The following is a 23639-nucleotide window of genomic DNA, read 5'->3' on the forward strand; positions in this document are numbered from 1 at the left end:
CTATAATTTTTTAACAAGTATCTCAAAAATATATTTATAACCATAAAACATGCGTGACAAATGATGATAATTATGCCTGATCATGCTCTACCCTAATTACTCTCCTTATATCTTTTGACTAAATCTATAGGCTACCAAATCATATAAGACTAACTCGCATAACCAACTTAGCCTCGCTCTCCAATTGTGAGTGGTGGCCCAGTTAAGGCCCTATACTCACTCTTAAATCATAGATTCTCCCAATTCTAAACTCATGGGGTGTCACTCCACCCAATCTAGGGCAATACTTTGTCTAGGGCAATAATCAAGAACCAATACACTAAGACCTCACGGTGTAGATAAGTATTGTGTGGATTTCTTTAATGTCCCACTCTTTCAAGTAAACTCCCACCTATCCATGATCATGCAAATCTATACAAATGACATATTCATAGTAATAATCATGCTTATGCATCTAGATAATTATACTCATATACATAGATTAGAAATCCCTAACCACAATTAGCAAATCACATTATCATTATCATATCATACTAAACATACTCATGCTATCGCATTCATATTTATCATTTTATATCCCATGACATATAATAATCATAAACATACTCAACTCATCTAATAATATTTCTCGTGCTCATTAAATCATATAGTCAAAATCAAAAACTTAATCTAGTCACATCATCATCAAGAAGTTATACTTAAACAACTAATATTGAATCCATTTAATCATGTGATACATACTCATATCATCCCATAAGCTCACATCATATTTATTAAGCCATGTTCACTTATGCATGTTTAGTAGCATATCATAAAGCCATTTACTCACATACAAAAATCAAACAAGCTCATAAATGCAAATACAAACATATACTAGAATTTAACTTTTAATTACCTCAATTCTTGGTTTACTACATCGAGAGAACAATTTAGATTTCGAGAAAGCTCATAAATAGTCCACAAGCTCCAAAATTAGTTAATCTACAAATTTAAGATTAACAAACATCATTAATGACTAATTATCATTAATTAGCCTTTAATCATGATTAAGTCTAACACTGTTAAACTTCACCATTACTTTAATCTAGGCTAATTAGTATTAAGGTTAACTCTAAACCCATCATTAACAACACTATGCATTGTTATTAGCTTAATCCAATGATTAGAAACATAAATAAACTATCTTTAGACTCCATAAAAGTTATAGGAATTGATAGAACATGGCCCAAGATTCAAACTCCCATAACCCCAAGGACATATAGAAAAATACATAGATAAGAGAGGAGAGGATAAAAGGAAGCTTACTTGGTGATTTGGAAGCCCCAAAACATCCCAAATTATTGTCAAAAAGAAGCCCTACAAGAGCTTTACCACCCTTCTTCTTAATCTCTCTCAAACTCGCCCTTTGCTTCTATCCGAAAATGCATTTTTGCATTTTAAAAGATTTCATCACATTTGCTATGGCAAACTATGCCATTCGCCACAATGAATGACAAAAACAAGAACCTTCACTTAAGCCTATTAAATTAGGCTTAAAATGGCTCAATTACACGTAGTTCCAATTTTAACTCACATATGAGGATCAATAGATCCTTTTACTCTAATTAATCTCATTATGATCTAGATTATTAACTAACCTTTAATTTTAATTAATCTTATTTTAAATTTCAAGATGTTATAGGTTAGGCTTGAAGAAATTATCAATTTTAAGATAATAGAGTTTTTTTTACCTTAGCCCATATAGGTCACATGCATAAGCACAAAGAAATGTAGGTCAGATTAGACATATCAATTCTTAACGGGTTGCAAAAATCCTCTAAGAATTTATCAATGAGGTTATATGACCCATATAACAACCATAATTTTTTAAAGGAAAAATAAATTTATAGAAAATTATCTATAAATTTTCAAAGAATAGAAAACATATTGGAAGTTGGAACTACCAATTTGACTAATAAAATTATGAGCAAGCCATTTTTTTCTAAGAAAAGTCAATATATTGCTAAGGGAAAATGAGTAAAAAAAAGAAATGCCCCTCAAATTAACATTTGGAGGCCCAATGAATGAGTTTGGGCTACAAACTGAAACAAGAAGACAGTGCAAAAGACAACAAACATAAAAGCCTAAAAAAACATAATACAAGTACTATAAAGTGAAAAAAAGTCGCAGGCCACAATATGGGATCCGAGACATGGCAAAAGGGTTTCAAAAGGTCTGCTTCAAGATGATAAGTAATCTTCTCATAGACAAAGTTGAAAATGTTGTACGAACTATAAGTGTTTTTTTTATCTCCAGTGATTTTAGAGAACCAAGTAGCTAAATATGTCGTATAGGAGTCGAATGACTCAAGCAAGAACTTGGGAAAGTTAAGAGAAATGCCAATAAAGTCCTTGATAACATACAAAAGTTGAAACCAACCTAAAAAAGAAAAAGCAACAAACTATAAAAACAAACAAAGCCAAGGAAAAGATTATTCTAAAAGAGTAGCACTTTGAAACAGGCTTGCATGATGCTGCTATCCAAGAAGACCCTCTATTGTATCATGTTGTCATGCGGAGGTTTTTTGGTTAAAGCTCTATGAAAGCTAAAGTTAGCAAACTCTACTTTTATATCCAAAAATAGAGGAAGTTTCCATTTGCATGTACAATTGAGAACCATATGAGGAGAATGAGTATAAGCCAATGTCAGAGAAATCATTGTTGTCTAAAAGAACTGATGTGGGAAACCTGGGAAGATGATGACTACATGGAAAGTGCACATAGCCATTGTTTATTAAGTAAGTTAAGTTAAGATAAGCAGCATTATTCTCATTCACCTATATGAAATCATAAAAAGTATGGCCAACCATAGGCAATATCATTATACATCCCTCATACTAGAAATTATGAAGAATAAGAGGTTCGCGCATGTTACGATGGAACTTTGCTTTGATATGAGGAAGCAGATTCCTAAAACCCACCAAGCATTTATCATGAGTTGAATAATATTGCCTTCCATTTGCTTCCTAGTTAAGGTTGAAAAATCCATAGCTATGTAGAACTCCATAAAACCATATAATCCAAGTGAAGTATGGTTCATGCCAGACTTTAGACCTAACTTGAAGATGATGCTAGCCATGAATGTGAATTCTGTGTCGTGGCAAAAAGATATTATGCTCAATATGAACAAACCAATTGAGGGTCCATAAATGCATCAATAACCTTTAAATTATTAAATTGTGTGGAACTAGTTTGAACTAATTAACATGCTATTAAACTAATTTGGTATTTTCTTCCCTCTAATACTTAGTAAATGACATCTTTTTTAATTATTTTTAACAAACATTACAAAAAGAAAAATGGAAAAAGGTATATGACATCAAGTCACTAATGCCTTTCTTGTCTTTAGTTCTTCATCCTCATTTTATGAGCTTCTAAGGTTTATGCTACAAAATCTAAATGGAGGGAAAGGACAGAAAAGGAATCCAAGGGAAAGATAAGAAAAGAAAAGAATTGATTAAAAAAATATTTGGTAGACTAGGGAAAGAAGATATGCTTAATGAAAATAATTACTTAGTTGGTCCTATTTATAAATTAATTTCAACCTGTTTCTTAACACTATCTAAAAATTTAATAAATCTTTTACTTTACTTATATTAAATATATATATATATATATATATATTTTAATAACATGTTTTCTCTTACCAATATTTAATTGCAAGTAAAATGATAGAAAAATTCCTTTGAAATATGCAAATGACCATGAGGTCTCATGAAATGTTATAATTCTTCTCAAGTTCTAAAAAATATTTCTAACATTAATTACTTTTGGTGAAATTACTAAAATACCCCTAGTTTTAAAAAGTTAATATTAGTGATTAGTTTATTTTAAGGAATGACTACTTCTCTTCTAGCAATAACTAGAATGAAATAACTAATTATAATTTTCTCTAGTAAAATTTTTGATTCACTAAAATCCATAAATTGTAAATATCCATGACTACTTTAGTTTAAACAATGATTTTTTTTTTGCAATGACTAAAATAGAACAAACAATAACAACTTTCCTTGTACAATTTTTTTATTTATTGAATTTGTAATTCACACAGAGAAAGTTGTAATTGCTTGTTCTATTCCAGTCATTGTTAGAAGAAAAGTAATTGTTTAAACTAAAGTAGTCACTAATATTTATTTATTTATACTTTAAACTAGGGTATTTTAGTCAGTTCATCAAAAATCATTGATGTCAGAAAGGTTCATACAGATTTTAGAAGAATTATAGCATTTTATGGGGACCTCATTATCATTTGTATATCTTAAGGGGATTTTTCTATCATTTTTCCAAAATTTAATGATGTAATTTATAAATATAACAGAAATATTTTTTTCTCTTCATCTTATCAATAGGACTTGAGGGGGTATTTGGTTTGTTTAAAAGATCAATATGAAAATATGAAATTGCTACTTTTCTTAACAAAATTAAAACATGCTTTAATGGTAGTTACATAGGTGTTAGATATCTATGGTTGCATGTTTAACTAGAAATTCAATTCAACTCTAATAAAAGTTTGATGGTGTTCACTTAGTATGTGTGTTTCACATTCTAGAAATAGAAACGTGGCAAAATTTTTCTTTCTTGCCAAATTTGTGTAGAGGTGAGGAAATTATTTGGTGCACTAGATATCAATACTTTTTTATTTCTCATAAATATTTTTTTATTGAAAGAAATTCTATATAAGATAGGGTTGGGTCATAAATATAAGCACATTTATCAGCAGGGATTCGAATTTTAGTTATTCACATTATAAGAGACTAGCCCATTCCACTAAACCTAACTTTATTAGTGTGCACTTAATATCATTGTGTTGATATCATGTTAATTTAATCTATATTGATTCAATCTTCATTTCACAAGATCCAACTATGCACTCAGTATGGATTCAAACTTTAGTTCGTCACGTCGAATTGGCATTATAGTTATATGGTGCCATCCCATGAAATTATTATAAATGACCCCAAGAGGTGGGTGAATTAGGTTAATTAAAAATTTAAAGTAAATTTACAGAAATAGAGAGAGGAGTGTAGGAATGATATCACTAAACATAGGAGATAGAAGATAACAACTTTACATAGATGATTTATTCTGTTTTGACTCCTACCATTTGAGTCTACATCCAATCTCCAAGAGCCTCCTAAGATTTTCAACTATATCACTAAGATAAAATCGGACCCTTAGTTGCCTCAGTATATTAACAGACTTCTCACTAAGTCTAAATCTCTTTCCCTTACAAAGGTAATACCAATTTCCCTTAAACTCCCCATCATAAGTTTCTCTGTTTTGATGAAGTAAAATAGGGACAAACAGAGTACATTCAAGATTGAACTACTGCTATTATAAACTTTCTCTAAGAGTGGATATGTAATGTATAAAACTCATAAATAATAAATGTTTCATAGAAAGTTGGTAAAAAATTAAATGCACATTAATGATAGAATTTCGCTCTTGTTATATCTCCTGTTATCTATTTTGATTCTTCATAAATGAGCCTATTTATAGTTGAAAATCATAAGTGATTCATTAGACTCATAAATCTTCCTGTTAGAAGCCAATTACACTTTGTCATCTTTTTTTATCTGAGTTCTTCTAGAGACCCAAGCTTATCTAAGTTTATTTGATGGTTGAAGAAATGTAACAATACTTTATGGTAGAGGTTTCTCTTTACATAAGGTAACGACTATAAATAGTAAATGCTTTGACAGAAGTAGGTGTGATTTTGTACGAGATTAACATTTTGACACAAGTGTTACAAATCAAGAATGAATCACAAAGGTTTTAATTCAAGCAATGATTGTGTTTAGAATGAATTTAGGAAGGTTATAGATTGAACACAATTGATTACAAATGGAAAGAATAGTAAAGAAATGAGTTTCAAAGAGTTTAAAATTGAGAAGTAAAATAAATTTTGAAAATAAAGCTTAGTAAGGGTGCTATTTGGTTTAGTGTCAGTGTTGTGATGTGAAATTGAGATTGCACAATGAAAATAGCATAGGTGTTATTCTGTTAGTACTAGAATAATGTTCTTCATAAAAGATAATGACCTTTTTCAATATATGAAAATAAAATGATTTTCTCAAGAAAGGTTGATAGCATGTGTTAAAAGAATTTGCATAGGTGTTAAATCAAATCAAACAAAGTCCCTAAGTACCAAGTTGATAGAAGTACTAGTGTTATGACAGTAGCATAAGTGTTAAAGTGGAGTTTGGAGGATAGCATTGGTGCTATCAAGTAGCGCAAGTGTTAACTCAACTTAGAAGACTTCTTTCAAAAGGGACTATGCCATATACTCAAAAATAGAACTTGTGTTATAAAAAATAGTACAGGTGCTAGATAGGAAAAGTGAACGAGACAAAGTCTTTCAAAAGGAAGAATGTATGAAAAGATGAGTAGCACTGATGCTGAATCCATATTACTGATGCTAAAAGAACTTAAGTGAAATTCTAGAAAAGGATTATTGAAGGAGATGGACTAATAGCATTGGTGCTAAAGGCACAGTACTAGGGCTAAAGACACACTTAGGCAAAAAAGAAGTTCCAGAAGATGATTTTTAACAATAGACTTAGCTAGAAAACTTACACAAGAATATTTAAGGATCCACAAAACATATACTTAAGTCAAATATTTAACTAAGTTAAGATTTCACAAAGAATAAGTATGAGGTACATGAAAAGTTTTGACAACACAATTTAAGGCACCATTACCAAACTTTTTAAATCAGATTTGATTAACTGCTTTGCTAATTGCCTTACCCTTTAATAGTTGTGATTAAATAGCCTATGAAACACAATCTTTTCTTTATTTTGTATTCATCAAAACCAAGTTTAACATTTCTCATTTTTAATGATGACAAAACTAAGATACAATTCGTTAATCCTAGAGAGACTTTGCTCTCTCCCTAACACATTAACCAACAATATCATAAAAAAATAGAAAATTAATCAAGAGTAACACAATAAACAAAAATACTAGGATATATAAACAGAGGGTAATTACATATGTCAAATTAAAAAGAAACAAAGATAGAACATTAACAAAAGTAAAAATACATAAGCACACCGTTCAGTCTTGGAAGATGGTTTTAAAGAAATCCATTAACTCATTAAATTTCTTAGTCGTTGGAGATGGAGGTTTAGAAGATTTTTAAGTAGTCTCAAATGTCTGGGGCTTAGAAGAAGGCTTAGATAAAGGCTTGTGCTCAGAGGTCTTAGGTTCTGAAGTCTCAAGAGGAGGCAAGTACTTCACAACCTTGGATATGAATTTTCCAGGTCTAGTACTGCTCTTCTTTCGGACAACAAGCTCCCCCTTATGCTTCTTAGTTCCTAATTCACTAACCACTTCCTCTGAGACCTTCTAATCAGTACCCTTTTTCTTTGTTAAATTCATAGTAAATTATCCCATCATTATCTTTTTGTTAACATTGTTACTATTTAGTTTACCAAGGGGCCCAGTCCAATGCTAATGTGGCAACTCTTTGCTAATATGTTATTTGTTAATTAGTGCCACAAACCCTAAATTATTGTACGAGTAGCTTTTTAAACCTTGAATTTTGAAATTTCAAGCAAATTACCCCCACCATTTATATATAGAACGTTGACTATTATGAGACTAAATTAGCCTTCGCATGGTCCACCACAGTGAACGCATCATTGGCCATCGCGAATAACCCATAATTTTATTAAATGACATTTTTTGCCCCCTTTTTTGAAATGTTTTCTAAACAATTAGTATCTCATACTTTTGTATATTCTATAACTTTGAATTAGTCTTGTTTTAAATAATGTTTGTTTATCTAATAGTGATGACTTAGGATCCCATTTAACAAGAAGTTTAAGTATAAGAGGATTTTACAGACAATGGATGTGAAAGCCGATGATTTTATCAATGAATTTAAAATCCAAATTAATCAGTTAATTAAAATCCTTTGATATTTAAGTTTATTTTCAAATGGAACCTTAAGTTTTCACCATTAAATAAATAAAAATTATTCAAAATAAGACTAAATTAGAGTTATGGAGTATACGAAAGCATGTGATATCAATTGTTTGAAAAACATTGCAAAAAAAGGGGAAAAAAGGTCATTTCACAAAATTATGGCTCATTCACCATGGGCAATGATGCATTCACTACAACGGACCACACTAAGTCTAATTTGGTCTCATAAGAGTCAATGTTCTATATATAAATAGTTGGAGTAGTTTTCTTAGAATTTTAAAGTTTAGGGTCTAGGACGCTACTCGCATAATAGTTTAAGATTCGTGGTGTAAATTAACAAATGATACATCAGCAAGAGACTGCCATGTTAGCATTTAATTGGGCCCTATGGTGAATAGTAATAGCATTAACAAAAAGATAATGGTAGGGGTAATTTGCCATGAATTTAAAAATTTAAGGTCTATTTTGCATATTTTAGGAGTTCAAGGTCCAAAGCGATTTTTGCATAATATTTAAAGTCTAAAATGCTCATTAACCCATTAAACAATATAATTATTTTTACTTGTCCTTTTTTAAAAATTAATAAAATTTAACTTTTACTCTTTTCTTTTCCATTTTTTAAGTGATTTAGATTAATGTTCTTGTGTAATGCACGAGCCTAAAATATAGTTTTATTAAATATTTTTAAAAGGATGAGTATTTGGCATATATGGTACATGTAGATGTTGAAAGAGGGGAAAAACTTTCGGGGGAAGTGCACTAAGGGCCATAAAATGATAGATTATTACACTTGGACTTGAAAAAAACCTGATATTGCACTGCAAGCCTAAGAGCTCTTGTTGCAATTTTTGTTGAGACCAAAAGTACAATTGTTGCCCTTATGATTTGAAAACACAACTTGCGCGACAATGTATAACATAATATCCACTATACACAACACAATATTCATATATTCTCAATTGAAAATTCATGTATGTCTAGTATATTGATAGGCTTAATACAATGTACAAGTGAGGCAGACAATGCATAATACAATATCCACAATGTATAACACAATATTCATATATTCTCAATTGAAAGTCCATGCGTATCTAATTTATTAGTTGGCTAGATTTAACAAAAAGTTTTTCAAGTTTATGAATAATAGAAAGTCTATATATAACATGACAAGGTCTATTTATTGATAACACAATGTCCATTTATTTCACATGGTTTGTTTGATTAAGCTGAACATTTGAAAAAGTTTCTTAAATTTATGAATAACAGAAAGTTAGTATATAATATGAAAGCATCTATTTGTTAACAACATAATGTCCATATATTTTACATGGTCCTTGTTTTTAAGTTGAACATTTGTAAAAAATTTTCAAGTTTATTAACAACAGAAAATCTGTATATAACATGACAAGGTCCATTTATTACCCATATAATGTCCATATATTTTACATGGTTCGTTTAGTTAAGTTGAAGATTTTCAAGTAACATGATAAATTCTACATATTAACAACACAAAGTCCTTTTATATGGCATATATGAACATTTGCACAAGGTCCTTGTATATTAACAATATATTTTCATTGAATTTTTAGAAATAAATACATCATATTTGGATAATTTATAACTAAATTCACAACTAAATATCCAATATTAACAAGATAATATTCATGTTTTCACAACACATAATCCAATTTTTTGACTATCAGAAGATCAAAAGTTCAAGTTTCAGGAAATACTACTGCACAGTGAGATGTAGGAGACATCTCCCTATAATCTCATTCATTGAGAGCTGTAATTAACTAATTTATAACAGAACATCCATAAATAACATCAAAAGGTCCATATATTTACAACACAAGGTCGGTCTATATGATACATAGCATAAGCTAATTGCAAAGTTTGCATAATGTAAACTCTGTAAATAACAACATAAATTTCATAAATAACATCCACACCCTAATATGTATATTGTCACAGAAAAATCTATATTAGAAATAACATAAAAACTTATTTTCATTAAATGAACATAAACATGTACATTATGATTAGATAAAACTGATATGGCTCAAGCTCTCTCTATATTCTCTTTTGACAAAATAAAGCTGTTCAGAAGCGGTGATGGGTTCGCAATATGCAATAGTTGCATTAACCTCTATGCCAAAATTAATACACCACTTGATCCATTTTTTTCCACACTATGGCGGCTTGTTCCAAGAAGCTAGTTGGCATGAGATGGATGTAGTCAATTGAACACTTGATTGTCCTTTCCATAGCCATCTGGATAAAGTGAAGCATGATGGCCGAAAACCTAAAACACTCATACTTATTGAGTGAAAATGCTTCAAATGCAAGCTTGAGAAGGAAGAGAAAGAAGGACGAGAAGAAGAAGAAGAAGAGAGGGAACATAAAAGCATGATGGGGAAGAAGATGAATTTGATTATTGCATCGATGTTGAAAGAAGATGAGAGAGAAGGAACAAGGAGGGAGAAAAGAGGAAAGAGAACAAGGTTGTCCTTTAATAGTTGGTTATGAGAGGGGCAAATTGGTAATGTCACTGAAAAACATTACAAACGAGGCCTTTTTGCCTTCAGAATAATTTTAGATTCTATTAGGCTTTGTTTGCAAAATTTTTTGCTTCTAAGGGCCCTAAATGTGATTCCTCCAAAACTTTTTAAGCAAAGAACCGATTAATTCTAGGAAAGCTTATCGACAAGAATCCTTATGACATTCTTAAAAGGATGAATGTTACATATTGTTCATTAACAAGCTCCTTATATTAGTAGAGAAATTTAAGAAATTTAATTGCATGACATTATGAGTTATGAGCAAAATTATTACCAATTGTTTAATTTTTGTTATTGTTATTACTTTAATCAAATTTATTGGCCTTTAATCCCTTATAATATAATAAATTAAGTTCATATTCGATCAAAATTTGAATTTTTATTGAGAGAGGTCTTCACATTTAATAATTGATAATGTTTTGAACAAGAATATTTTTAATGCAAGGAAGGTAAAAAAGATTATTAACATTTTTACTGGCAAAAAAAAAAAAAGAAAATCATTCACCTTTCACATTGATGGTTTCACATCCACTACCATACATTGATTGTATTTTGTCATCCTCTTAATCGCATGAGCACTGTAGATAGTCTAAATTTAGAATATTATTTTATATTTATTAAAATAAAAATTTAAAATTTTTTAATTTTTATAATTAATCTATTGATTTAATTTGAAAGTTTTAATTTAATATTAAAATTTTATAATTTTTATACATTAATTATCCAGATGTATTATGCATCATTTAAATTTAATATTAATTTTTTTATATTTTTATAAATTTTTAGTTTGATAAATACAATATTAAATATCAAAATATATAAAAGCGGCACTTTTTTTTTTATAAAAATTATAAGTTAAAAATTTTAAATCTAAATTTTATATAATATATTTGGATATAGAAAATATAAAAGTTATAAAAATGCTAATATTAAATTAGATCTTTTAAATTAAATCTATACTAAATAAAAATATTTATTAAAATTTTTTATTTTCATAAATGTAAAATATAGAATAATAATAAATATAAATTATCAAACCATAGTAATACCAAAAATAAAATTAATATAATGATAAAATTATATTATATACTCATAAAATTTAATTATCAAAAATATAGATCCAAAAAATATCATGCTTTAGTACATACTGGAGTAAATATTTCAGTAACAAAAGTAAATGTATTACTAAATGAATTATGAACAAAGAAAAATAAAATATTAAGAATGCAAAGAGTAAAAAAAGAAATAAATATTATACAATTAGAAGAAAAAGATATTATCATACAAATAGGAGAATATGAATTAAAAATTAAAGAATTAAACCAATATAATGATAATTCATGTGATGTAATATTATGAATAGATTTTATAAAATAATACTATCCTTTACATATGTTTCATAAAGCATTAGTGTTTATAATACCTTATAATCATGAAGTATGGGGACTAAGAATAACAAAATTATATAGTAGAAAAGATGAAAAATTTTAAAAGAAAATTAATTCTTACCTAGTAAAAAACTTTTATATACAAATCAAGTTATAAATATCATAAATATGTCAGGAACTTTAAAAGTTGTAGAAAAGAAAACTATTGAACAAAGATTGTTTGATAATTGTAGTGAACATCCTTTAATTCATTGAAAAAAATTAAAACATTTAGCAAATAGAATTAAGAAATTATAATAAAGAAATAAATTGTAAACTTTATCCATGGACAAAAAATAATAAAAAAGAATTTATTATACACATAAATAAAATGAAACAATATGATTTAATAAAAGAAAATAGATATGAATATTCATCACCAGCGATGATAGTTATTAAATATAGTGAAGAAAAAAGAGAAAAATTTAGATTAGTTATAAATTATAAAAAGTTAAATGAGTTAGCAATAAGAAATATATACCCAATCTCAAAAATAAATTTATTATTTAATTTAATAAGAGGAAAGAATATATTCAACAAATTTGATTACTTCTCCTATTGTACTTGTCATTTCATCTATCTCTTGTTCTGATACTTGATAGGTATTTTTGTAGTCTTGTATAATTGTATTTGATATTAATGTTGGTAATTTTTTATAAAATAAATCTAAATAGAATTTTTGTTCTTTTGGGTCTATTATTCTAGCATCATAATAATATTTTTTAAATTCACATATGTAAACATTTAAGTATTTTGGTTTTAATGAACATATTTCTATTTCATGCGTCTTTTTTGTATAATTATTTCTTTTTTAGTTGATTCATTCAATGATAAACTATCTCCTATAAATTCATTTCTTATTAATGTTACATAATTTCTTATTATAATACCATAAATGTTGATTCTACTAATAAAAAAGCTGTTTGAAAATCTAAATTTCTTTCAATTAATGCTGTTAATGTTGACTTAGCCCATTCTTCTAATATTCTTTCATTATGCATATTACAATCTAAATCTAATCATGTTTCTATATTAGATATTTGTCTTATTTTATATTATATTAAAGGTGTGGGTATATTTTTATCAGGTATATTAAAAGTAGCTTTAAAAGATTCATAAGGTATTTTATTTATATTAAATGTGGTTTCTGTTTTTTTTTTTTTCCCATCTGGTTCTAGCATTATTTCATCTACTATTCTTCTATTTGATTCAAGTAAATTTTCTTATGTTATCCTACTTGTTTCTGCATTTGTATTTGTATATCCTTGTCCTTCTAAATTTGGGGGATTAAAATGTGTTGATTGAGTATTTTGCATATTAATAATAGCTTCATCATAATTCTTATTTATTAAATGTCCATATTCTTTTTTTAATCCTTTTAATTTTTCTTTTTTTTCTAATTCCATTAGTTCCTCTAATTCTTGGTAATCTACTTCACTTATTTCTTCATCTATTATTTTAGCCATACGTATATGTTTTTTTTTTTTTTGTTGATTTCGATTTTTCTTTTTCTTATTTGGAGCGTAATCTTGTAACGTTATTTTTGCTAATCTATTATTTTCTTCATAATCTATTATTTCTTCTTCTATAATTGTTTTACTATCTTGTTCTATTTTATTTTTGATTTTGAATAATTTGTACCATTTTTTCTATCATAGATTTCTAACTCTAATTTTATTATTTGTTCATATACAATCCATGTATTATTATTCATAACTTCTTATCCTTTTTGTAATTTTTTTTATTCTAGCTTGTTTTTATATTTTTATACATATCTTATTTTTTTATTTTTTTCTGTTATACTATAATTATTTTTTATTATTTTTATTATATTTATTTGTAAAATTTTATCTTCTATGTGAGTTTTATAACTTATTCGCAAGGCATTCATTATTCTTTGAGTATTATATTTTATTAAGCTCATATTATGTTTTATAAACACCTTTCAAATTAAAGATCACATCACTATACTCAGCACTGAAGATTGGATCCGGGAGGGACACCGCCTCTACTAAACCCGGGGGGAAAAAACTCATAGCACCCCTTCATAGCTGCGTTCTCCGTCTCCGTCTCCGTCTCCGAGAAGCTCCGGCCGTCGTCACCTCAGCGGCGACTCCTACGCCCTCCTCTGCCACTGTGCTCTGGTACTTCATCGACGTCCTCCAGGTTTCGCCGGTGCTGTTTGTTCTCTTTTTCTTTTTTCTTTTCTACTTTGATTTTTTTTTCTTCCTGGGTTGATTGTGAGGCTTAGCTTTAAGAACCGGCAACCCTGATTGTGACAAAATATACGGAATGAACAAAATATACTTCAGCGAAATCGCCATCTTCTCCAAATTCCACTATCCGTATGTCTATTGCTCTCTCTCTTCTCCTTTCGAACAAGCATCGTTATAATCTATCCCCTCCCCACCATTAAATCAAACAGACCGTTATATTCCACCTCCTCAAATCTCTTTGCCGATTCTTTCATTTTCGTCCATAATACCAATTGATTCTTTTACAGTTGTGATATTTGGGGATAACAGTGATAGTTGGAGGCAGACATTGATACCAAGAAACAAATTTTCAGTTCAAATAAACATTGAGAGAGTGAGGAAACGAATTGAAGGAGGAAAGTATTGAGCATTTTTGGTCAACAAAAAGAACCAGTGTTTCCCTCCATCTACGCTGTTGGGTCGGAATCAAGTTGTCTGATTCTTCAGGTAGTCGCGCCAGGCAACAAAATAGTTGATGCATCATACCAGAATTTGCTGCACTTTTTGGTCATAATAAAGGTTGTTTTTATCATTTCTACAAACTCTCCTTCCTTCTCCAGGCAAACATGGGATGAAATCAGTCTCCCTCAATAGCAGTAAACTAGTTCCGCCCTTGCCACCGTTCTTTCCTTTCCATTATCAACCAAATACTGCTGTTGCAGGAAACTACCAGCTTTTCCTTCTCCCTCATCGAGTTCCAGGGTTCTTTTCCTGCGGTAGCTCTCTCTTTTTTGTCTCGTATGCTTCATTATGTTTCTAGTTGCATTGCCTAATATTGTTACTTTGAAATTCCATTTCATATGCCACACTCTTTTGCATTCCTTGCTTTGCAGAAAAGGATGTTGATTCCTCGTTATTAGTTCTCCAGAAAAGTTTGGACCTTTGAGCTTTAGGGATTTGCAGTGTCAGTGGAGATGATACTGATTTTAGAGTTGAATCTGAGTTAGGACGATAGTTGATGTACTGATAGTGATATATTAAAAGCAATGAAACCGCCTATAAAATATGTTAGATTTGATCTGTGAGTTATAGTTAAAAAATGCAAAGCCGTATTGAAACTGGAGAATATGATGGCCACAGGTACACTTAGGAATGTAGTGTTAACTAGTTAGGTCTCATATTTGTCGTTTGGTTGTAATTATTAATTGAAGAATAGGTGGATGTAGACGTATGAAGCATATATAGATTTCAATCTTGCACTAAGTATTGCTTGCTAGCTGTTTGATTGGGATTTGTGTTGTGGTTTATTTAATAAATGATTATCTATAGAAAGTGAGTTGTATTATTCTGTCAGAAAGAAAATTAAGGTTAGAAGAATAAAGCTTTAAGCTTTAGTTAGTTTGAACTGAAGCATGTTTGAGGGGAGTGAGAAGCAAAATTTCATGGTGACAAAGCCAAGGAAACATATCACTTTGGGGAATGAGGGAGAGTATCACTAAAGTGGTGTGTTTTTGTGTGTTATATATATATATATATATATATCATATTGTATTGAACGTGCTGGATTGGAAAATGACAGGGCTAATGGCGTGATGGTATTGTATTGATATGTCGGGGTACTGAAGTTACTAGTTATAAATCAGTTTCTGAATTCGGCAAAGTTGGATTTTGGGTGTTTTCTTCTTGTCATATCTAAGGTAATTTAAATTAAGTGTAATCAAAAGTGTAATATGCACCGTATAGGTGTAATTAATATCAATTTAAGAAAGCATCAATATCAAGATTTTTAAATTCTAACTGACAGATTTTAAAATAAAAGTTTGATGAAAAAGTGTTGAAAAATATTGAAGACGGAAAATTATATTTTATTTCTTTAAAAAGGCATTGGCTTTATAATTTTTAATTAGCTAATTTTTATGTGATTGAAATTTGGGTGGAAAGTAGAATGGTTGCTAATTTATATACATATATATATTCGTGTATCACATAAAAACTCTTAACATTAAATTAATTTTTCAAACTATGAACCGCAATAGTTTGAAAAATGGAAAAGGTTAAAAAAACTGTAGAATTAGACAGCCAGTGCCCCATGGAAAGTGAGACGGCTAGAAACTTAGAATAGAAGAGGTTCTAGATTATCTGGAAGTAGGGCAAATAGAAGAGCAGCAAACAGGATCTAATGGCCTTGATGAAACAGAAGGATGAAGAGTATATCGCTGGCCTTTTATTTAAAACAATTAAGTCTAATCCTTTGGGTGCTCGCTTCTTCGTGGTGTAGTGTGCTCCCTCCCTAGCTTGGCATTACTTTCTTCTTGCTGAGTGTTATCCAAAACCCTTCCTCTCCTCTTTAAATCCCAAAGAGCTTCAACTTGAATAGCCGTCTACTGGTATTAATAACCCATTTTTTTCATTTGCTAAGCATTTCAACATCAAGTTTTCATTCTTCACTCCAGTTGACTTTCTTTGTTGCCTTTGATGGTGTTTTCTTCCAGCTGTCTTGCCCTCGAGTTTTGATTTGTTATATTATTGTGCATTTCATCTGTAAATTAGTATGATGTGAGATTGGCTTCCTGTTCAATGTCTTCTTTTTTGGGATAATTTTCTGGGTCAAGAACTGTTGTGTGCATCTAAAAAATTATTGTTATTTCCCCCCTAACTGTGATAGCTGCAAATTTGTTTGTTTGTGAGTTGGTCAGTGTTGGTTGACCATTGTTGCATAGTTTTCAAATAGTTTACTTACCTTGTGATAATGAAATTTGTAAAGCTGAATTTGTAACTATGTGAGAACAGTGGTTGATTGCCGTTTCATCTTAATTTTACTACTCCTTTTGCAGCATTAGCATTTGACAATATGTCAAAACAACCCAACATCCTCTTTTTGGAGGAATGGCTGAGGAACAAATGTGGCGGTGCCAGCAAATTAAATCCTAGAAACTCTAATTCTCCATCTGCTCGAGCCATTATTCAGGCATGGGCTGACCTCAGGGACTCCGTTAAATATGAGTCTTTTACCTTACATCATCTGCAATCTCTTAAAATCCTTGTCAATTCTCAAACATCTCTCCATGTTGCAGACCCCCAGGCGAAGCTGCTTGTTGCCATTCTTTCATCTCCAAATCATTCTCTTCCTTATGAGTCCTATCCTCTTATGTTTAGGCTTCTTTACATATGGGTGAGAAAAACCTTGAAGCCTACTTCAGCTGTCATTGATTCAGTAGTGGAGGTCCTCTCTCACCTCATCTCTGTTCAATTTGATTCTAGAAAAGATCCTTTCTTCTTTTCTGAAGTTATTCTCCTGCTAGGTGCCATTTCTTCTGTGCTCTCTTCACCTGAAAGATCCAAAACGACCTGCTTGGACATACTGTCTGGACTGTTGATAAAGGAGTATCAATTCCTTGGCTTATTTACAGAACTTGTGCCTGATGTTCTGGCAGGAATTGGGTATGCTTTGTCTTCTCCTGCAACAGTTTATAATATTTCAATACTGGACTCATTATTTGAAATTTGGGGCAAAGAAAATGGGCCTCAGGGAAGTATTGCTCAGGGATTGATGATTCTTTATTTGTTTGATTGGGTTATGTCAAACTTGGTTAATTTCCAGTTTTGGGATAAAATACACTTATTTTGTCAAGAAGCTTTTCAGAAGTTTAAGGTAAATTATGCTCCATTTGCCGTTTTCATGGCTGGGGCTGGAGTTGTGACGGCTTCAAAAAGATCTATGTCAAGCACTATTAAATCTGATACCATCTCTAAAGCGAGGACTTGTGCAATTGTTTCAATGGAAACTTTAGCTAGCAATTTGTTCTCAAGGATGTTGAGATCTGATATGTCAATCTCAGGCAATGATCTTAGAGACAGACTTTTGCTCCAATGTGTCTCATTAGCATTGGCTCGAACTGGCTCATTTTCTGGTCATTCCTCTTTTTTTGTTTGCCTTGCTTTGGCATTGTTAACTGAAATACTTCCATTGCCTTGTATGTGCAAAACTGCCCTTGAATTGTCAAGAGGTTCTGGTGGGCTGAAGCTAACTGAGATCAATGAACATCTAGATAATATCCTATTCAAGGAAGCTGGAGCTATAACAGGGATCTTCTGCAATCAGTATGTCTCAGCAGATGAAGAACATAAGGATGTTGTGGAAAATCTTATATGGAAATATTGTCAAGATTTGTACTTCGGGTACAGGCAAGTAGCTTTGTTTTTTAAAGGCAAGGAGGATAAGCACCTTGAGGGTTTGGGGAAAATTGCTGAATCTGCTTTTCTCATGATTGTGGTTTTTACATTGGCTGTCACAAAGCACAAGTTGAACTCCAAATTCACTCAAGAAATGCAAATGGATGTCTCGTTGAAGATATTAGTATCATTTTCTTGTGTAGAATATTTTCGTCATGTCCGTTTGCCAGAGTACATAGAAATAATTCGCAAGGTTGTTGCGAATGTTAAGGAGAACGAGCATTTTTGCACTTCTTTTGTGAAGTCCATGCCTTCTTATGTTGAATTGACAAATAGTCCAGGTGTGATTTATCATTTTAAGAAGCCTAATTTATTTTATTCAATTGGATCTATGATATGTTTTCCCGCGCTGGTTTTGATTATCTTGCTTTGAATAAGATTTAACATGTCTTCTAGAATTTACGCTGGACCAGAAAACCAAATACATATGGTCTAAGGATGAGGTACAAACAGCTCGCATTTTATTTTACCTACGAGTCATTCCAACTTGTGTTGAGCATTTGCCCAGCCATGTATTCAGGAACATGGTAGTTCCAACAATGTTCTTGTATCCTACATCAAAATAATATTACTGGGTGTTTTGGGTTTATGCTCTTGTTTGCTCTCTGTTCTCATGATCATTTGCTGCAAATTTGCTTCCTTATTCAAGTGAAACTAGATACATGGAACACCCAAATGGAAAAGTAGCTCGGGCCTCACATTCTTTGTTTATGGCATTTATTTCTTTTGGGGAAGAATCTGAAATGAATGGAAGATTATCACTGAAGGAGCAACTTGTTTTCTATTACATAGAAAGATCCTTATTGGTATCTGAATCAACTTTAACTTATGTCTTAAATTTGAGACTGATAACTTGAAAACAGTTCTAATCTTTTGTGGAACATTAAATACAGGGGTATCCAGGCATAACTCCTTTTGAGGGTATGGCTTCTGGAGTTATAGGAATTGTTCGACATCTTCCTGCTGGAAGTCCTTCAATATTTTATTGCATCAACAATCTTGTTGAGAAGGCAGACATGCTCTGTGCCGAAGTCCTCACTAATGATGCTGATGCATGGAAAAAGTTGCAGGGGGAGACAGAGCCTTGCAAGAGATTACTGGACTTGCTTTTGCACATAGTTTTTTTGGTTGACATACAAGTATGTTACTTTTAAATTTCTTACGATTACCTGATTTCTTTTCCTTTTTTCTGGGGGGGGGGGGTTTGGAGAGCGGAGGTTTGGGAACTAAAACCTGTCATCTTGTTTTCATCAATCAAAATTCACGTTGTTTTTTGCCACAAAGTAATATAAAATGAAGCAGTGCGGACCTTCTAGGATTCAAGTTTGACACCTGGAATCTAGGTGGACCTATTAAAAATAAAATCAATTATTGCATAATTCAGCGCTTAAGATTGGCCATGCTGGAAATTGTTTTGCTCTCATGTTCATTGAACGATGTTATTGAGTTAATTTAATTAAGCCTTTACTGCTTGCTAGGTCTTGGTGGATTTAATGAAGTTGTTAGCACAGCTGATTACCAAGTTACCACAAGATGCACAAAACATGGTTCTTAATGAGTTATATTCACAGGTGGCTGAATGTGATGATGTTGTACGAAAACCAACATTAGTTTCATGGTTGCAGTCATTGTCTTACCTTTGCAAAAAGGCTTCACAGGAAAATGAAGTCTCTGGAAAGACTCCTAGTGAAGATAACTTCATTTTGGCCTGCGCTGCCGACCCCAGAAGCTGGTTTAAATTAGCTTCACGACTCTGAGCATTTAGATCCAATGTTTTTTGCTGGACTTTCTCTTCTATCCTCCAAACTCTCTTGTCACAAATCATGTTAATACATTTGTTACTGCATGAGATGTATAGCTGAGAGCGGATTCTTGACTTGCTGCTTTTAATCTTTTGTCCATGCACCTATAATCTTGTCTGTATTACCTGAGGAACATAGTTGATTTTAATACCTATTGCGTATGTGACATCAATTATTGCCAACCGAAAATAAGAGCTGGTGGGATGTGCAAGCTTAACGCTTGGCTTCTCTACCCTCTTCTCCTCTTGCATGGTACTGAAAGTGAAGCCAAAATAATAGGTAAGCATCATGAAACTTACTCTGCTTATCATCTCAATTCTCCACTAGTTAGTCTTTTAACTATATTTTCTGGTGTTCATCTTGGTGGACAGAAGTGGTTTGATCAGGTGTTTGTCAGGAAGAATATTAAAGTGAAAGGTTCACCATTTTGAGGTAATTTCATCAACTTGAGTCCTTAATTATCAGGTTTGAATTTTGATTGGGGCTTAATTTTCCCAGTGTTTCTGTCCCCTTTATCCAGCAAAAGAGCAGCAAATGTCCAGGTGAAGATGCTAGGTCTGTCTGGGAAAAATAAAAAATAAAATGTAATTTATTAGTTTTACATGCATTTGGATTTCTCTCAGTTTATATTAGATCTTGATCCTTGTCGAGGGTTTATCTCACTTTGTTTCGACAAAATGTCCTGGCGAAGCTTTTGGATTTGGTATGGAGAAAGCAATGTAAATACTTGCTGACATGGAGCATACAGTTTAGTGGACCTGTATATGCATGAATGTATGTATATCAAGTGTGTGTAAGTTTGAGATGTAATTTATTAGTGAGAAACGATGAATATATTAAACTTTTTCCTATGATATTTTATGCAGGTGATAAAGTTTATGTTATGGCTTGCTGTGTTTATTAAGAATTATACTATTTAGTAAAGGACAGTTTAGTTGTACTTGACATGAGATGATTTATGGAAAAATTAAATATAAGCTGATTTTTAAGAAGCTAAGTTGATTCTTTCTTTGTTTTGTTTTGTTTTATTTTGTTTCTTTTGTTTTTGAGTCTATCGCTTTCTATATCCTGGAGAACTTGGGATATTACTACCATTTATATAGACTAATTTAAACCTTCTGCTATGTAAGAGCGTTATTATCAACTGTGGCTTCTTTGAGTATTTTAGAGATGTTTTTAATATATTTATTTAATACGATTATATATTTCAAACTTGAATTTGAGATTTCAAAATAAATTGATCTAATTTCTTCTATCAGTTCAACAAAGCAACTCTTGGTAAGCTTTTTGTTTTTATTTTGGGTTAGAGTAAGCGTAGTTGATTCTTAGCAAGAGCTAGATATCATATTTTTTTACTACTATGCTCAGCTTTTCAGTTGTTCTCAGTAGAGCTAAAAGATACGGAATATACTTGGGGCATGGGTACATATGACTGCTCGTCATGCTAATGAACACCATATATTTATCAAATTTGGATCATTTAAAATTTATTTGGACGTTTTAAATTTGAAGTTTTTAAATTATAACTCTTAACTGATGAATTTATTATTATTATTATTTTTTTAAAGCTTGACGACTGGGAAGGTATAATATGCTTGCAGCTGCTTGTTTCCTTTCTGCATTGTATCATTGTCAATCTGGAAGCAATTCTGGTGAGAGTGAGAACAAAGCATCCATGAAACCAACTTGAAAATGATGCATGAAAAACATTCTTACATATTCATGACCACATCAATTAAAAGGTTTTTCTATTATTAAGTTACCGGGATACCTTGTTTCTAGTAAGTTTTTGAACACAATTTATCTAAACTATTTTTTTATACTAAAAAAGAATAAATTTATTATATAAAACCATGCAAATAAATCTTTTCTATTTGGTAACAACAAATTTTATAATCTTAGGGTAGCTTAAGAGTAGCATGAAATCTTTTCTCAATATTACATCTCGTTTTGGGAAAAAGTGCCGACTAGAATTATTAGAAAAAATGGCATTTCATTACTGGCAAATTATTTCATAAATGTTTCATTGGTCAAATTCTTACCACTGGATCAACACTGAATTATTTAAAAAAAAAGAAAAAGAGAACTTAAATAGAGCAAATCAAATAAAAGGAAAAAAAAATATATGTGATCAAATATCTATCTATTGTACCTAATAAATGGGTTCTTCCTCACCTATGTCAATTTCAAGTCAAACAGTACACAGCCAGAATTATGAACGTACTAGCAACATTTCATCTTCATATAAATTTTTAAGCTATCAATTTTTGAAGTATAGTTCTATTCGATCAAGTCATCATTTATTTTTTTTTTAATTTTAATTTTATGACTTTTTTTTTCTATTGTTAATATATTTGATATTTTTATAAAATAAGGGTCAACTTACCTTCTCTTTCATCTTATACCAAATTTTATTTTAAACTTTCACAAAAAATATTAATTTTATATTACGCTATTACTTTTTCCTTTCCTTCCCATTTCTTGCACCGCACAATATAATTTTGCCGCCACACGGCCCTTTACTTTACACTAGTCGTCTCTCGTCGTCGTCATCCCCCTCCATATTGTCTGGGTTTAGGGTTTAGAGCGTGTTTAGCTCTGTTCCTTGTCCATCATAGTGAATTGTTATAGTATGTGCTCTTTCGCATCCTGCTAAACACAATGCATGCTGTAAAGGGTGCTTGGGTGGGGCAAACCTTTGCCCTTGCCAAGCGCAATGAGTCTGAAGTAAGAAAATCAAGGATTCGCCGTTCCAAAGAGGAAAGAAAGGCAATGGTTGAAACATTTATAAAGAAGTAAGAAGTAATTATACTCTGCTCTCTCTTGATTTTATTGAGTTGTTCGACTTCGAAATATTATCTCCTGTACTTTTTTTTATAATTTTTTTTTAAGAACTTGTACATTTCTTCTTTTCTCGAAAGGAATATATCTTTGTGCTCGAATGCGTTTGCAAAAGAATCCTATTGACGTGACATTAAAGCTAATTTTACAAATGGTTTCTTATCAAATTCTGATATTGGTTGCTATTGGCGGGCATTCCATTTTCATTCCTGGGATGATGTGTAAATTCCGGGAGTAAATCATGTCTGCAATGCAGGGAATTGAGGGCATGTAACATACTCCCAGTTATGGTGAGTTGTGGCCACGATTTACCTGTATTGATGAACTTGAAGAGTTATACTTTTCATTAACATTTTAGGAATGGTCTGTTGCATTTTATATAACTTTCCTTTCTAATATTTTATTGTTGGCAATTTCCTAACAATGTCTAATTTTTGTTAAGGTATGCAGTTTTCTGTTTAGCATGTAGTATACTTCTTTGTGCCGGTTATTAAGTATCTAACTTATTTCAATTACCTATTTGATGCTATCCATTCTGATATATAATTGTAATACAAGGGGAGACTTAGAGCCTGTTTGTTTTCTATTTTTAAAAACTGTTTTTTATTTT

General features: G+C 30.9%; 2 protein-coding genes across 10 annotated transcripts in view; both read left to right on the top strand.

The window, feature by feature from the left end:
- Positions 1-13919: 13919 nt before the first annotated feature.
- Positions 13920-21072, top strand: LOC129313490 (uncharacterized). Of its 9 annotated transcripts, XM_054956665.1 has the most exons (9): positions 14163-14303; positions 14462-14660; positions 14774-14929; positions 16988-18667; positions 18783-18933; positions 19045-19192; positions 19280-19525; positions 19865-20620; positions 20687-21072. In XM_054956665.1, exons 3-8 carry the CDS (start codon positions 14785-14787, stop codon positions 20141-20143), a joined length of 2649 nt encoding a protein of 882 aa, XP_054812640.1. In that variant the 5' UTR covers positions 14163-14303; positions 14462-14660; positions 14774-14784; the 3' UTR covers positions 20144-20620; positions 20687-21072. The 9 variants fall into 9 exon arrangements, with proteins under 9 accessions (XP_054812638.1, XP_054812641.1, XP_054812646.1 ...); XM_054956663.1 differs by lacking the exons at positions 14163-14303; positions 14462-14660 and adding an exon at positions 13920-14124; XM_054956666.1 differs by lacking the exons at positions 14163-14303; positions 14462-14660 and adding an exon at positions 13920-14102.
- A 1634-nt stretch (positions 21073-22706) lies between these two features.
- The window catches only part of LOC129314538 (uncharacterized), a 2170-nt gene continuing 1237 nt past the window's right edge, over positions 22707-23639 (top strand). Inside the window, exon 1 of the mRNA XM_054958005.1 lies at positions 22707-22983. Within this exon, the coding sequence (XP_054813980.1) occupies positions 22850-22983 (134 nt within the window). The 5' untranslated portion in view covers positions 22707-22849. The remainder of the gene's footprint in view (positions 22984-23639) is intronic.

This window comes from Prosopis cineraria, unplaced genomic scaffold, assembly GCF_029017545.1.
Source record: "Prosopis cineraria cultivar Desert tree isolate PC_DT_omini unplaced genomic scaffold, ASM2901754v1 PC6, whole genome shotgun sequence".
Classification (NCBI taxonomy): Eukaryota; Viridiplantae; Streptophyta; class Magnoliopsida; order Fabales; family Fabaceae; genus Prosopis; species Prosopis cineraria.

Coding starts and splice junctions, on each gene's coding strand:
- LOC129313490 (XM_054956663.1), top strand. CDS start 14,785: ATGAAATCAGTCTCCCTCAATAGCAGTAAACTAGTTCCGCCCTTGCCA. Junction 14,930..16,987: donor TCCAGGGTTCTTTTCCTGCG/GTAGCTCTCTCT, acceptor CTCCTTTTGCAG/CATTAGCATTTGACAATATG. Junction 18,934..19,044: donor GTAGTTCCAACAATGTTCTT/GTATCCTACATC, acceptor AAGTGAAACTAG/ATACATGGAACACCCAAATG.